The sequence below is a fragment of the Taurulus bubalis genome (genome assembly GCF_910589615.1).
Source record: "Taurulus bubalis genome assembly, chromosome: 2".
In the NCBI taxonomy this organism is placed as follows: Eukaryota; Metazoa; Chordata; class Actinopteri; order Perciformes; family Cottidae; genus Taurulus; species Taurulus bubalis.
This window is the reverse complement of record NC_136590.1, coordinates 16,120,562-16,135,298: the sequence shown is the minus strand read 5'-3', so window position 1 is coordinate 16,135,298 and position 14,737 is coordinate 16,120,562. Positions and strand designations below refer to the sequence as shown.

The window sequence follows — 14,737 nt, the reverse complement described above, 5'->3', positions numbered from 1 at the left end:
GCTTCAGAGTGTTACCTTTCAAAAGAGACCAAGACCATGCATTTACTCCAAATAGTTCAAGTACAGCTTGCAATTTACTTTGGGTATACCTGGATAGGCGTTTTTTGGCAAATTTTACAGGAACGCTAAGAGGTAGCACACACTTTCAATTCCTAAACTAGACAGGGCTGCACAGAGACTTAAACTCATTGAATTTGTTTTACCAACAAAGAGAAAAGTATCTTGTTTTCACATTCACAAAATAACTGTGTGGCATGCATTATAATTTAGCAAGGAACCTGGAGATATACATTGTGGGTCAGGGGGGACAGTAACACATTAATCCAATGTGTTGTGCAGGCATGGCTGCATGGAACGAATTATACAACATGTATAGCAACTAACAGAGCAGAGCCTGGAGGGACAATGTACACAATCAGAGAGGAGGAGGAGGCGATGAGAAAGAAGTATGGGATGGGCAAAGTGGCCAGCGGTTGGGATGTATTCAGGTTGCAGATTAAAATCAGTACAAACATACGGCTGGACTAAATGACTCAGGTAGATGGAATATGGAGTTAAAACCATGTGAGGAGCAGCCAAGTGAAATGCTTGGACTCATGGCCATGCACGCAGAATGCCACATTTAGGCATACCTACTGTACAAAAGCACACCGAATAACACAATCTTGAACGCAAGCATGCACATGAACATACATAATGGGATGAGCAGAAACCGAAGTTGTAGAACTGAAAACTTGGATTTAAGTTGAAACTCAGGTTAAAAAAACTTAGGATTCACCTCATTTGGAGGAACACCCGAAATACTACTTATTATTTGTACACAATAGTTTATTTTACAGCTTCGAGCAGCTCCTCCATTTCCTTTGTGCAGTGTTGAAGAAAAATGTACTATATGTTAGCAGCACATGTTTTAAGAATGCACAATACATTTATTTTGTCACTTATAAACTACATAGTCAAAACCTGCTGAGAAGGTTGTGTGGATCTGAGACAACTTTTGTTTTTTTCTTCTAAATAAGTCAAGTCAACCAGTTTGTTCGAATCCTGATCTGTGATTCTGTTGCCATATTAACAGGTCAGTTATCTTGATGAGTATAATGTTATTATTACCATGAAAAATCAAAAGCCAAAGCCATGCGAATAAGACCTCGGCAGTAATAGAGCAGAAATACCCTATAAACAAGCCGTCAGAAACAGAAAATGTGAGAGGGAACTGTCTCCCACAGACTGTGGCATTGGGGTGTGAATGAGGATCCCGCTAAACAGGTGGAACTTTGTATGGCAGCCTCGGCCACCATGTATGAATGGGTGAATGTTGGCAAATAGTGTACAAAGCTTTGAGTGGTCTGAAGACTAGAAAGGTGCGCCATAAATGCAACCCTATTTACCATTTTCAGATTTCTTACAAGCATGTTTGTACCAATTACTTCTACCTACGCACAATTTAGTCACATTTGTGTGAACATACAATGTTTTGTACAAGCTCCAACCCCCATTCAAGTCCTCCCATCTACTGCCTTCTCATTATCTCCCGGCAAAAACAAAAAATCAATGTCTTTTATTTTCTACCCGCAAACTATGCAAGACTAATAGACCTGCCACGTTCATATCAATACTGACCAATTCAGGAATGAATTATTGTCAAAGCACCGAAGCCCACAACGCCACAACAGTGGAATGCTGCCATTGTGAGCTTGAAGGATAAACGCAACGGGAAGCTATGTCCGAATCCTATCTGCTCCGTGTCCTCCCAACTTATATATCAGGAGAGGCCTGAAGGACGGATGGTCTCAGTATAGATCTCCTCACTCAATCTTTTGCCAAACACTCTCAGCCTCCTCTCCGTGGGCTCTGCTTTACTTTTTCCACAATCTCTCTCCTCTCATCTCTGGTCCCTTGCTTGCACTCTACCCGTCTCGTTTTTCTGTTCCCCTACTTTCTCTACTCAGTCCCTATCTTTCAGACTTGGCATGTACGACTACTCTCTGGCAGGCTCCGTATATCAGAATAGTAGGGGAAAAAGGCGCTTTCAGACCCCCCCCCCCCCCCTCTTTCATTTCCCAGGATTCCTGAGGGGGGCGGGGGGGCTGATTCAATCGCTGCTTTGCTGGTGAGGTTGACAGTGACATCTAAAGGTACTTCTCCAACTGGCTGTCTGTCTCTTATGCTCCTACAGAATTACTATTCCTCTACTCGCTGCAGCAATCCCTGCATTTGCCATCTCTCTAAAGGGAAAAAAAAGTCCCTTTCTTGTGTGATTGTAGATGTTTATCATATGTGCATTGTCGTGCAGAGTTGTATGATTATAGGATGTAGCTTGACACTTAAAGAAAGTATTGAATCTGCATGCAGGTTCTCTACACACAATAAAATATCTGCATAAAAGCTGCATTATCACAGGCAGAGTACTGTGTATTTATTACATATTACTGGGCAGTCACCTGTATTAATGTACTCTCTGATTTTCTAATAAGGTAAAGCCCATTGGGAATCTGAAGTACAGACACAGTGGCATGCTGTTTCCTGTGATCTGATGATAATAAACTGAAATGGATCATTTGCATATACGCATGATGCTGAACACAGTGGCCAATGAAAGGGCAGGAATGCATTTCAAATTATCATATTGAGTCAACAGGTTCACCAAACCAACAAGAGTGTGATTTTGGCAGGAAAGGGTTTGGACTTTTAAGTATTTGGAGCATACTAACCATAAAGAGGACAGGTAGAATGTACTGCAGGAGTTTAAGAAGATATTTCCAAATCATTAAAACATCCAAATAAATATTATTTGCTTTCTTGCCAAGAGCTAGATAAGCAAATAGATTGCACACTAGTGCCTTTACATTGTTTAAAATAAAGGTGCTAACTAGAAACATATACACCTCTCCAGATTGTCCTCATAGCAGACCCTATTTTGGTTCTCACTTGGAACTCTTTCAGAGGCTTCTACCTAGAACCTAACATAAAGTGTTACACCTGGAACAATCTGTGAAGGGTTCCACCAATTACCTCATATGAGAGGTGACAGAGAACCTTTCTAGGCTGTAATGGTTCCACCCAGGAAACTCTGGAGGTTAAATACAGAACCTTTCTACCTTCTAAGGGTGCGAGAAATAACCTTTCCTTGGGGTTCTACTGAGAATCATGGCCATGGCCATGGTGATCATGTCAAGCTGCCTTACTGAACGCTATGTTCACATTCGGAGCGACAAAAGCAACAAAATGACCAAGCATGTTTGAAAAAAAAACATATGATTGTGTAATATGATTTTATGATGGGCTATGATAGGTTTGTCTGAAGGAAATTATTCTAGAACCTCCCCTTTGGGAAGAACCCTTTTGGAGCTCTTTGCTGAGAACTGTTGACTATCTTTGTCTTCGCCAGTGTCACAACCGTCACTAGACGGTAGTGCTTTTATTTTGTTGTCTTGTCACTTCCTGTTTTACTTTGAAATCATCCTCCTGTGTCATGTCTGTTGTCTTTACTTCCTCATGTGTGATTACCTCTCCCTGCCCTGATGTGTTTCACCTGTGTCTCGTTAACTCCCCTCCCAGTGTGTATATATACTCTGTGCTTCACTTGTCTCGTTGCCAGTTCGTTTTTCTTCACCTGTGAGTCAACTTACCAGCATTTTTCCTGCCTGATATCCTGTTCTGATTCCGACGTCCCTTCGTTTCCGAGTAAGCCCGATCCCTGCCTGTACCTCTGCTGAGTTTGACTGCCTTCCTGTGAATGACCCTGGACTGTTTACGTTGGCGATTCTACTCTCCCCTGAGTGAGACAGCTGCTCTCACCACAGCGGGTCAGAGCCTTGCCGACCGGCCTCAGTCCCTCCCCAGTTACATCGGGAGAACCTTCGGCGGTCCTTCTCCAGAGACTCTATCCTGTTGCAATATTACCTTCATCAATAAAGGAATTCTTGTGAACTTTACTCTCTGCCTCGGGTCGTGCATTTGGGTTCTTTCATTAGTGCTCCGGCGTGACAGCCAGGCGACCACTAGCTAGTTCCCCTTTATTCCTGCCTTAGCAAACCACCTCTCTGCTCTGGTGTCATATTTAACGTTGGACTGTCATTAAACTTTCAGCAAGAAAGCAAATGAGCATAGATATTCCTTAATGTTATGAAAAGGGGTCACCAATTGCAAGATGACTCCAGCTATCTTCCTGCCTTCCATAGGAGCAAGCTACAAGCTTTCAAAGCCACCTTTCATTTATTTTTGGTGGATCAGTCTTTTAAAAGATTTCAATTAAATTCAATTCAGTTTATTTTGTAAAGCCCAAAATCACAAATTGGCCTAGGAGGGCTTTACAATCTGTACACATACATCCCTGTCCCGGGACCTCACATTGGATCAGGAAAAACTCCCCCAAAAAGTAGAACAACAGAGGGGGATGCCTCTCCCCGTATGGACAGAAGCAATATATGTCATGTGTACAGAATGAACAACGTAACAGAGTTACAGCACATTTCAATGAACATTACAGAAATTATTCATATAATGAGTAGTAGGCATGGACCACGGTCCAGATATTTCAAAGTCAGAATTGAACGTCACACTGATGTATTCAATGAGTGTGTTCTCCTTGACTCCCTCCTTGTACAATGAGGTGGTTCTTGCTGTGTGAAGCTTCCACCACTATCAGTGTCAGATTATATGTGTGCAAAATAAATACAAACAGATGACCTTTCTTGAAGGAAAAGCTCCTGAAACCAAAAAGAAAAAAACAACCCCAGTTGATCTCCTGGTTTAAATCCTCCAATGAAGGAGATGTGTTGTTCAATTGTAGACTCACTCCCAATGTTACAGCATAAAGTATATGCCATGTAACAATCTGAACATCGGTGCCTTCTAAACCTGTTGCATACTCATACTGTAAATGGCTACAGAAAGAATCACACCTCTGCTTCTCTCTAGGGAAGATGGGGAGAATGTAGAATCTGCAACAAAAACAGCACCAGGAGTTGAAAGAAGAACACATTCTGTAACCAACTACCGCCATAAGGGGCCAAGAGCAAAGGCACCAGTGGCCAGAAGCCGAGGGGGAGCTGAGAGCAGGGCGATTGCTGCACTCTGAAGGGTGGAAAACAAAACTCCTCTGTTTTTTGTGAGTCGTTCCAGGCTGGTAATTTGCAGGCAGGCAGACAGGCACAAGATCTGTCAGAGCGAGAGCCCAGCATCGTGACGCATTTCGCCCAGCCACATGTCCCCTATCCATGGGCCAGTGCCTAGCAGGATGGGGGGTGGTGTGGGCGGGGGGCTGTAAGCCTGTCCATGAGCGTGTGTGTTCCAGTGTTTGTGTGTGTCCATATGTATGTGCAGGGATGGGAGGGCGAGCGGCCAATGTGTCCCTACCTCCTCGGGGCAGGGTGGTGAGCGAGCCAGGCCATACTGAAGCCCGCGGGCCAAAAGAGAGAGAAAGAGGTGGAGTTGGTGGGGTGTGTGAGGAGAGGTGGCATGGATGGCACATGGGGACGGGGTGCGCGGGGGGATGGGTTTCACAAATGTGGCCCCAGCATGAGTTTTCCCTGCCTGCAACTTAACATCGCTGGTGGCATCAGTCAGCTTGCCAAGCAAATCTGCTGCCTGCCCCGGGGCCGTGTGAAACACAGGCCTGGAGAATAAAGTGTGTGTATATGGATAGTGTACACGTGTGGGTGCCTTTTGTTGTCCATACATGTGTGTGTGTGTGTGTGTGTGTGTGAATGCACGTGTGTGCATACGGAGGATAAAGAGGCCTCAGCACCTTGGGGACATGGGAAATGGTCTGTTGCTTTGGCCAATTCATCCAAAACAGACTGTTCTCTTACGAAGCCAAGACTTTCAAAATGCACACCCATGGAGATGTGACTGGCCGACATAGAGCTCCTATAATACTTTAGGTGTGATGACATGCACTATACTCCAGTGTTCCCCCAACCGGATCAGCCCTGTCGGATGAACCCAAGTACCACTGAAGCGGAAGTACAAAACCCACGGCCTGCCACTGATATATACAGTATGGTTTTAAATCAAATCATGACTTTTCCGTTATTTGTTGAGCTACTACACAATCGTTCCACGTTCTTCCCGGGAACTGAGGTACCCCCTGGGGGGCAAGCACCCCTAGTTGGGATTTGAATCACTATAAACCCCACGAGAGCAGAGCTTCCACTGTGAATACCATCAGAACACTGTGGGGAAGTGGCAGGAATGTATATACTATTACTGTCAGCACTACAGAAGATTAGAGCTCTATTTCCCTATTAGAAACCGTACAAGAGGAAAAGTGTGTTATAACAGCAGCAGATTACAGAGGATTCCACACAGTGTAACACAGCTCCACGTTAGGGGGCCTTAATAGATTTACAATGCTAAGACTCAGCTTGCTTCAATGTATGTCTGACAGACACAGAGCTTGTTTGTGCAAAAAGGGACATAAGTGCTTCCTCAATAACTCCCCTCCTGCAATGACAAAGAATGCATGCTTTGTCATGCATGCCTCTTGAAATCTAAACATTTAAACACAAACAAAACCCTTGACTTAAAAACTGTGTTTCGACTTATCTTCCTTCATAATTATTATTCTTTGTGTGAATTCATATTCATACAGAAAATAATCCTAATATTTGCAAAAGGCTTGACTCGCTCATTTGAATAGTCGATTAATGAGAGCTAGTGTAGCAGTTAATTAGAAACCAGTGGTGATAACCACCTGTTCAAACATACAGATGGGATGTCTGTCTGCTTATCCCATGACTGCCTGCGAGTGCTCTATCATTACAGATAGCCAAATGTAAATGAATCTGAAACAGATGACAATAGATGGATGGAACGCTGCTCATCCCACTCAGGGTTTTACCAAAAGCACACCACAGGTTATGTGCATACGCAGGCATGTATGATGAGCACGTCAGTGAACATGGACTTGCGCGTGCACACACAGTCACAGACGTAATTACCTGTCAAATGCAAGATGTGACTTCCTGGGAGTAAATGAAGTGATTAATATTCGTGAGGAGGGTGGGAGGGAGTTGGGGTTTGGCTGATTAGATGTTAAGATATTGCCAGTCCCTATTGCTTCTTTTATTACAGCACCACAATGACAAGATGGTAAATTACACGCCGGGTGATGCGAAACACTAAGGACAGTAAAAGGACGCTCTCTCTGCCCGTCAAAAAAAGATAACTCTTTTGATGTATTTAAATGTCCACAAAATGAGTGCTTGTTCCAATTTACATTACCTTCCACAGCGATTCCTCAGTAGCGGGAGCGTGACGCAGCTAAGGGGTCGGCGAGTATTTATATTTTCTAGAAATCGTTTTTTTCTCCATTGCAGTCCTCCAGGCCTTCCTCCCCAGGCTGCGTCGACACCTCCCTGGCCGGCTGCTCTCTGTGCCTAAACTGAGTGGATTTCTGTGGCTGGTCGATGCCTGCTGGCAGTGCGGCCCCAGAGCCGTAATAAACAGGAATCTAATGGGGTCCCTGGGCGGCTGAGATGGCCTCATATTAAAATAATTAGGCAGAGAGAGGGTGCAGGGACGAGGCCCTGGAGAGGAGGAGGAGACACTTCTGCACTTTCTGAGGATCTGATGCCGTGACTTAATGACTTTTTTTCCCTTGTTGCTTATTCTATCCTGATTTGCACCTTCAGTGTATTTCATGGTAGGAACAACAGCTGTATAACTGCAGCAAGTGACACGCTATTCAAACAAACTAAATGGTGAATTGTGCCAAAGAGTGCAGGCAAGTACACTATGTGGGCCAAAAGTTACAATATGTGAACTGACATCTTGTCTTTTAGTCTAGCATACATGTCTCTAATGGACATTTGCCAGAGCTAACTTCACTTTTCTAATGTATTTGGTGGCAACTTTAATAGTTATAATCCATATCTCAGGTATCTCAGATGAAAACTCTGGGTGGTTATGGCTTTCTTTTGACCAAATAGCTATTTTTTGGGTATTAACTGTCAAGATGGCAGCAAGCTGTATTCCCCAACTATTTATTGGTGATGTCACAGACAGTCGATCTCCGTCTGACAAAAGACACACAAAGATTCCAATAACAAACGTTTTGGCCTTTTTCATACACGCACTTCAAAGAAAAGTTAATGAGAACTGTATACATAACAAGCTGTGGTTCTATAGGAGCATATAAGCCTTGTGTGGGTTGCATCCAGCGTAGAAGTCCAGCATAGAAGTTCAGCACATAACCCCCCGTTAAACCACAACTTTTTGTTTTCACGCAACGCAAGCCCCTGCTTCCAGTCTTCATGCTAAGTAATGCTAACCATCTGCCTGGTCCACATTTAGCATACAGTAATGAGAGTAATGAATGGTATCAATCTCCTTGGGTCACTCTGGACCAGAAAGTGAATGACACTATGCCTTTAAGTGTGTGTATGTAAATGACCAGTATATTCTGAGTATGTTTTGTATGTGCGATAAGACTTCATTTTGTAAATCAGTAAGAAAAAAGAACAATAAAAAACTCCTAAATTTCACTGAATGATCGAGATGAAATAAAACTAGCTGTAGACAGTCGCGGCAGAAACAGTTGCGGACGAATGCGGGAATGTGGAGCCTCGAGTTCACCTGCTTTCTCGCCTTTTTGAACACAAGGACAGAAACTGAACTTCAAGCGTAGCTGTTGCCGGAGTGACGCCTCCCAGATAACCACCTGCAGCCCTGTCATTTTCTCTCTCGCAGCCTCCCTTTGCTTGTTTCTACGGCCTGCAAAGCGGTGTGTGGGTTCACTAGCCGGAGCTCCTCTTTCCGCTCTGACTCTCAGCAATCAGATGTGACACACTGAGGGCCCAGATGACAGCTGGGAAGACAAGGTCACACAGTCACCTACTTTTAACGAAGGACATGCACTGCTCCTTTTGACAGGCCTGCACACACACACACACACACACACACACACACACACACACACACACACACACACACACACACACACACACACACACACACACACTTGTACACAGTCACAAGGTGGATCTGGAGTATTTTGCAGACAGGGCTTTTCTTCGTGCCTGTGCAATCTCAGAAGCAATTACGAATTACAATTTCATCCTTTCCATCTCAGAATGTTTAGGGAAAGATTATAACTGCTGGCGAGGTAATTAAGCCTTCAAATGGTGAATTGAGTTGTGAATACAGAGTACTCTCTCTCTCTCTGTGTGTGTGTGTGTGTGTGTGTGTGTGTGTGTGTGTGTGTGTGTGTGTGTGTGTGTGTGTGTTGGGCCCACCTAAAGCTCTTTAGCGTGGTGCCCAAAATGACAATTACAGGACTAAGAAGTACAATATTGGTCTGGAGCAATTGTTCAGTGTAATAATTCACGAGGATAAATACTGTTTTACAATTACATTTCACCACTAACTTCTTTATTAGATTATACAGTGAGTGTCGTAACAAAGAGATTAGCTTCTGCTGCTTGTCAATTACGCTGAAGAGACTCTCTGGTGCCTTAAACCTCAGCGAAAGTCACCCTGAGCTCAGTGCTGGGCTCAAGATGGTGTCAGACTTTTTCCAAACAGGAGCGCAGCTCTGCAGACAGACAGAGACAGAGCCCCCGTCCTTCAGAGTTTCAGAAAGGGCAACCGTCAGTCTGGGCGTAGCCTCGAAGATCTCTTGACTCCTCACACTGCGGTGTTCCCTCTCCTTAAACTGTTCTTGCCTCTTCCATTCCTTAACCCTCCCTTCTCTGTCTCCTCAGCTCTTTGATGCTGCAAGTGAAGAGCCTTTTAAAGATTCAAACAAAGTCTCTGGGTTTGGAGAAGACATGAAAGTGCTGCCAGCCGGCCCCACCTGGGGGTTGGTGGTTCTGGCTGGTTCTGGTTTCGCATAGCAACCAGAGTGTCCGTTCCTGATATGCAATCGTTTGCAGGGGGCCCGTCCTGGATATGCATAGGGGCCCACAACATAACAAACACAAGCCCCGGGCTTTTGTATTACTAATGGATACTTTTTTTACATGTGGTGTACGTGTGATTATGATTACAAAAGTTCGAGACGCAGCAAAGGGCGTATTGGGAAAAGGGGTCTGCTTGTTTTTCTCTACCTCTGTTGACAAATGTATTGATTTAATTAAGTGCTTGAGGGGGCAAACCACATAAATGATACAGCAGCCGTGGTCATCAGCGATTCCTTTACAGACAAACAGCATTCTGTGACTGACAGCCAGAAGGAATTATTCTCTCCTCCAATAAGCAGCCGGGACCTGCCTCACCGATTCATTGACGTCAGTAATAGGAGAATCTGTAAGCATCTAGCTGTGATCGATATGTATTTAGTATTAAAAAATGTATTTCCAGCACAATCCTGCTCTATATCTGGACAAACTCCTTTTGAACCCAAGCACTCGTGTTTACATTCACCTCTCTCCTCCCTCTTCTTCTCCTCCATCCCCGTCGCATTCACAGCAGCTCTCTCAATGAAAAATCGTCTTGCCCTTTTCAGTCTATTTATCTTCCGTTAATCACTTAAAACAAGAATAACACGGTCATATCCAGCAAATCCTCTCCCCTCAACCTGCCCCCATGTGATGCATCGTCCTCCTCGGCCCGGCAGAGGCCCCCGTAAACCGATCAGGTGGCCGGAGGGAAGGATCCCGCCAGATCACGGAGGTTAATAACATTCCACATGATTACACACAACCCCAGAGGATTAGAAGGTGCAGGGGAGCAGGTTCCACGTTGCAAATAATAATCGCTATTTCACAGCGAGTGGCTCGTCCCGGCCACTCAGCTGAAAGGCCACGCTATCTCATCTCTCCCACAGTGAGGAGGAAGAAAAAAGAATAAAAAAAAACAGTGCACCCAAACACATACTGAAAGGGTTATTCATCTCTTTTCATGGTAGTATTATTGTGAGACCCCCCCCTCCCCCCACCCCTACAAAACCAACTATTTTAATGAATGCAACCTTTTCCATGAGATGTGCTCTCATCATGATGTTGATGGTGTCTGTGGGCGTAGTGCTTCATGCTGAGTAGGGTTATGTCAGCTTGTCGTTAGACCGGGGAGTTGCTGTACTGGGATTACATATTTACCCCCCCCCCCTCCCCCCCCCCCCCCCCCCCCCCACACACACACACACACACACACACACACACACACACACACACACACCATTTCCTGTCTCCCTGTCCATTATAGCACTCAACAGAAATCCTAGAATTTCTTGCGGACTTGCTTATTAAACTCAACTGAAAAGTTGCCAAACATATACAAGAAAGATTATTTTAGTCTTGCATTTAGAGAAAGAAATAGTTATACTCCCAACCCAGGTGCCAAATATGACAAAACATTTTGATGCCACTTTATTTGCATTGGAAACTTACACAAATGATCTTATCCGACTGGCACATCTTTTCATTTTAGCTAAATCTATGACTTTGAAACTCGACACCATATTGATTGATTGAGTGAAAAGGATTTTTATTTTATTTGCTGCGCACCAAAGGGTTGAAATGGCGTCAACAAAGATGACATGTCTTTTTGGATGTGTGATTTTGGCTGAGATTTCCACAGCAGTTGGATTGCACAGAAAGACATCCCTCTAACAGTCGCAAACAATTCATCTCAGATCTGCTTTTTGTTTTGGCACAAGAAATATGATGCAACTTTTAGAAGATTTTAATCCTGTGTACTGACTTCATACCATGTGTTTATGATGCATATGTACTGTAAGCTCGGGTCTGCACATATTTGAGCGTGCGTATGTGTGTTGAGATTCATCTATTTGATCTTCGGTGTTAAAACACAAAGAAGCTTGCTACTGTAGCAGCCCACGGGACGCAACAGAAATAGATGGCATTCATGCAGCTCTGTATTCTACCAACACCACCCTTTAAACTCCCAGCCCCCCCATCTCCCCACACGCAAACACACTTCCATCACCACCACTTACTTCCTCACCGACTCACGCACACTCCCACTTCCCTTTTTCTCTCTCTCTCATTATATCATGTGGGCATGAACCAAAATAAAACAATGAATAAGGGGTTGGATTTTAAAAAGCTGCAGAAAAGGCAGATATTCTCTTTCTAGCGCCGCTGTGAAATGGATGGGTATCTGGTGAAATAAAGCAAAACCAAACGCTGTCATTTCAAACAAAAAAGGAACACGCCGGCGGGGATGTGTGTATACTGTATATTTGAGGATTTTCTGAGTGCTCAAAGCTCACCACCAGTATGAGATATGAGCGTGGTTGTGAAACAATTGAGCCCAGCTGGGTTGAGTGACTCTTGCATCCTTACATCACTCCAGATGACTTCATGAGGGCCTCTGACACCAACCAGGACGCAGCTTTCTTTTTGCTAACACACACACACACACACACACACACACACACACACACACACACACACACTCCCCGCCCACACCGCTATATGTTCTACACACAGTTCACAAAAAGAGCTGTCCAACCAAAAAAACAAAACAAAAAAATGACTCACGGAGGTTTGTGGCCCTGGAAACAAAATGCTGCGAATGCATCCCAAGGGCCTCCTCCCCGTGATACTGCTCACCTGGACACCCGCCCTGCAGCACGTTGGCGACGGCCCTGTCAGACAAGAGAGAGACAGAGAGGCAGTGAGGGATGCAGACAAGGGGGACTGTGCATAACATGGCGAATCTTTATTTATGTTTTATGGCACTGTAATTTGCACACACACACACACACACACACACACACACACACACACACACACACACACACACACACACACACACACACACATATTTTGTTTCAAGCGTGCAGCTTCTGCAACACATGCACTCCTGCCTATTAAAGCACGCAGTGAAAGTGTCGAAAAGTGTTTTCACTTATCTACAATCACACACAAAGGAGCGCGATGCCGCCTTTACACTAGAGAGAGAAAGCCGCCCCCGCCTGATGAGAGAAGATTAGCTCACGTAATGTTATTCTACACCACAGCGGATGATAGACTGGAGTGGAGAGAGCATCCACTTCTATTCCCCCTCACAGAATATGTCATAAGATGCACTGGTTGGCATGAAAGCCCAAAGACATTATATGGATATGGCCGATGCATTATTTTCTTACTGATTCCATATTATGTATATTTCTGAGAGAATGCAGATGCAGAGAGAATTAACGAGACGTTGCGCGATCTCTGCATGCGTAGGCTACTACTGCAAGTCTCTTTGTAAACAAGCGCACTGAGAGGCAGGTAGGCAGACAGCGCGAGAGAGAGAGAGAGAGAGAGAGAGAGAGAGAGAGAGAGAGAGAGAGAGAGAGAGGGAGAGAGACTTACCTGGACATGTTCTCTCTCTGAGGCCGGTGCGCCTTCTCCAGACCCAATTTGGTGAAAATCCCCACAAGGGCCATGATGGCCACTACTCCACATATGATGTAAACAATTAAGTTCGTCTTGTCTTTGGTGCTGTCGTGTATCTTGTTAATTTTTTTGTAGGGCGTCTGTCCGGTCTTCATCCACATCGGAGTGTCATAATTTTTACAGGTGCTCTGGTCCAGCCGTGAGTGCTTGTAGGAGCAGCAGAAGCGGAAGCCACAGGTGCCGCAGCAGTACAGGTAATTGCCCGTCTTGCAGATGAACGGCGGGTCCCACTGGCCCATCACGTCGTAGTAACCCCGGCACCTGTCCTCTGTGTGCGGGGTCTCCTCGGACACGCTCTCCTCCTCCCTGGAGCCGTTGGAGGTGGCGATCATGACGAATCCCCCGAGCAGCCCCGGCTCCCCGTCCGCCTTGCACACGAGAGCCATAAGTTTGAGCAACAAGAAGCCGAGGAGAAAGTATTTTCCTCTCATCGTGCTTCCTCCGCCGTTCAACTTCACGCAGACACGAACAGACTTGCAGAGAAGGGAAAGGGCGCGCGGTCATGATATGCGGAAAAGTCCAGAAACACACATCCAATTAGCAACGCACCGTCATCCGCGCCGACGAGCATCTTAAAGAACATATAATCATCCAGAAGAGAGAAGAAGAAAAAAAAACCGCCCAGAATAAAAAGACAGTCTCCGTGGAATGAACTTGACTTGATCTGACTAACAGCGCTCCGACGCTCGCTCTCCGCTGCGCGTCTGTACGTCTTTCACAAAGGCATTTGCAGGCGTTCTCAGGATGAGTGCATCTCTTTGCATATCCATCGGGTGCGCTCTTACGCGCAGGAGTAGGCAGAGACACAAGCCGCGCAGAGGATGGGAGCGCAGTGAGCGAATGGAAGAGGCGAGGGTGGGAGAGTCTGGTGCGCAAAAGGAGAGGAGGAGGAACACATGGGGAGGGAGTGAGACTGCGAGGGCTGAGCACAGGGAGAAACACACAGAGAGAGAGAGAGAGAGAGAGAGAGAGAGAGAGAGAGAGAGAGAGAGAGAGAGAGAGAGAGAGGAAGAGAGAGAGAGAGAGAGAGATACTTTATTGTTCAATATTATTATGATAAAAGCCCCGGAATACGCACTTCACTATTCGGTTTTGATGTCGAGCATTCCCTCCCTTTCCCCCACTTTATTCATTTTCAGTATGGTTGCCATTGTTTTCACAAGTAGCTTAATGTGCTGCAATAGGCAGTGCTGGCATATCTTCTAAAGCAGGGCATAGAAAAAGAGCCTTCAGCAAAGATGTGGCCCAATGTAATTTCCAGTAGGTCCATGCCGACTTTTTTTGGGAAAAAGGTAAGTGGGTTTTAGGCAGTGATCTAATGGTAAATCCTCAAAACGACGACCATCATGCTTGTTAGATATTGTTTTATTTCTGATGGAAAG

General features: G+C 45.1%; 1 protein-coding gene across 1 annotated transcript in view; it reads right to left on the bottom strand.

The window, feature by feature from the left end:
• The window catches only part of shisa9a (shisa family member 9a), a gene marked incomplete at both ends in the record, with an annotated part of 43,513 nt that extends 29,727 nt beyond the window's left edge, over positions 1-13,786 (bottom strand). The window contains 2 exons of the mRNA XM_079237762.1: positions 12,450-12,556; positions 13,272-13,786. Coding sequence (XP_079093888.1) covers positions 12,450-12,556; positions 13,272-13,786 — 622 coding nt within the window. The remainder of the gene's footprint in view (positions 1-12,449; positions 12,557-13,271) is intronic.
• Between the last annotated feature and the right edge of the window lie 951 nt (positions 13,787-14,737).